A 1137-nucleotide genomic window follows, 5' to 3' on the forward strand; every position below is an offset into this window, starting at 1 on the left:
AAAATAACTTCAAATTTATAGAAAAATTATGAAAAAAGTGACAAGAACTGCCACATATTCTTCCAGATTTACCAATTATTAAAAGTCTAATACATTTACTTTATCCTTAGTAATATTCTTTGCTCTGCAATCAACTTTATCAGATCTCAATATATCCACTCTACATATTTAAAGTGGATTTCTTATAGGAAGCACATAGTTGGATCTTCCTTTTTTAAAAATCCAATCTGATAATCTCTACCTTTGAATTCAGGAATTTAGACCATATACGTTTAATGTGATTCTTGGTATGTTTGGTTTAAATCTATCCTCTTGTTATTTTAAATCTACCATCTCGGTATTTTCTACTTGTCTGATTTGTTTTTTGTTGTTGTTTGTTTTGTTTCGTTTTCTTTCCCTTTTCCTCTTTTTCTTCCTTCTTTCAAAGTAATTGACTGTTGAATTTTTGAGTGTGCTTTTCATATCTTCACACAACCAATGAAACCATTTGCTGAGGTCAAGTAATTTAGGTAGTCTGTAATGTTTCCAACAGTTTTCAATTTTCCTGGGAAGTGCGGATACACACCTGCCTCACCCTTCAGTGGGTGGGATTAGAGGGCAGAAGAGGAATTGTCTTCCTAACCACCTGCTTATTCTTTCTTCCTCTAGAACGAGAGGGTTCTATCAACCTGGACTCCATTTATAGTAACTTCCAGCCCTCCCTGAGCCACATAGACTCTGAAACAAAGGTAAGAAGTTTCTAGATGAGATGCTCACATCTTACCCCTGCCCTGAGACCCTCTCTCTCCTCCTACCATTGTAGGACCTTCAGGAAAGTAAAGCCATATTTAGTTTGTTAGTCCAGGTGCTCATCTATACTTCAGGGAGATGAGCATAACTCAGGGTGGCAGCAGGTAGGGGAGAAGGAAGGCTAAACAGCGGGGTGGAATCCACTTCCCCTAGGCTTCAGGCTAGAGGTTTCCTTCCCTACTTTAAGTATGTCTTTGATAGCCAAGTTATTTATTTTTTTTTGTTTACAAACACACATAAAATTTGAAAGAATAATGCAGTAAATGCCTATATATTCCCATATGGATCAACACTGTTTATGATGCTGTCATATTTGCATCATATATATATATATACTATATGCATAAA

At 36.1% G+C, this 1137-nt stretch overlaps 1 protein-coding gene across 1 annotated transcript in view; it reads left to right on the top strand.

Moving 5' to 3' along the window:
* The window catches only part of LOC101342036 (mucin-17-like), a 36185-nt gene that overhangs the window by 32652 nt on the left and 2396 nt on the right, over nucleotides 1-1137 (top strand). The window contains exon 15 of the mRNA XM_023740982.1: nucleotides 649-728. Coding sequence (XP_023596750.1) covers nucleotides 649-728 — 80 coding nt within the window. The remainder of the gene's footprint in view (nucleotides 1-648; nucleotides 729-1137) is intronic.

This window comes from Trichechus manatus, unplaced genomic scaffold, assembly GCF_000243295.1.
Source record: "Trichechus manatus latirostris isolate Lorelei unplaced genomic scaffold, TriManLat1.0 scaffold00170, whole genome shotgun sequence".
Classification (NCBI taxonomy): domain Eukaryota; kingdom Metazoa; phylum Chordata; class Mammalia; order Sirenia; family Trichechidae; genus Trichechus; species Trichechus manatus.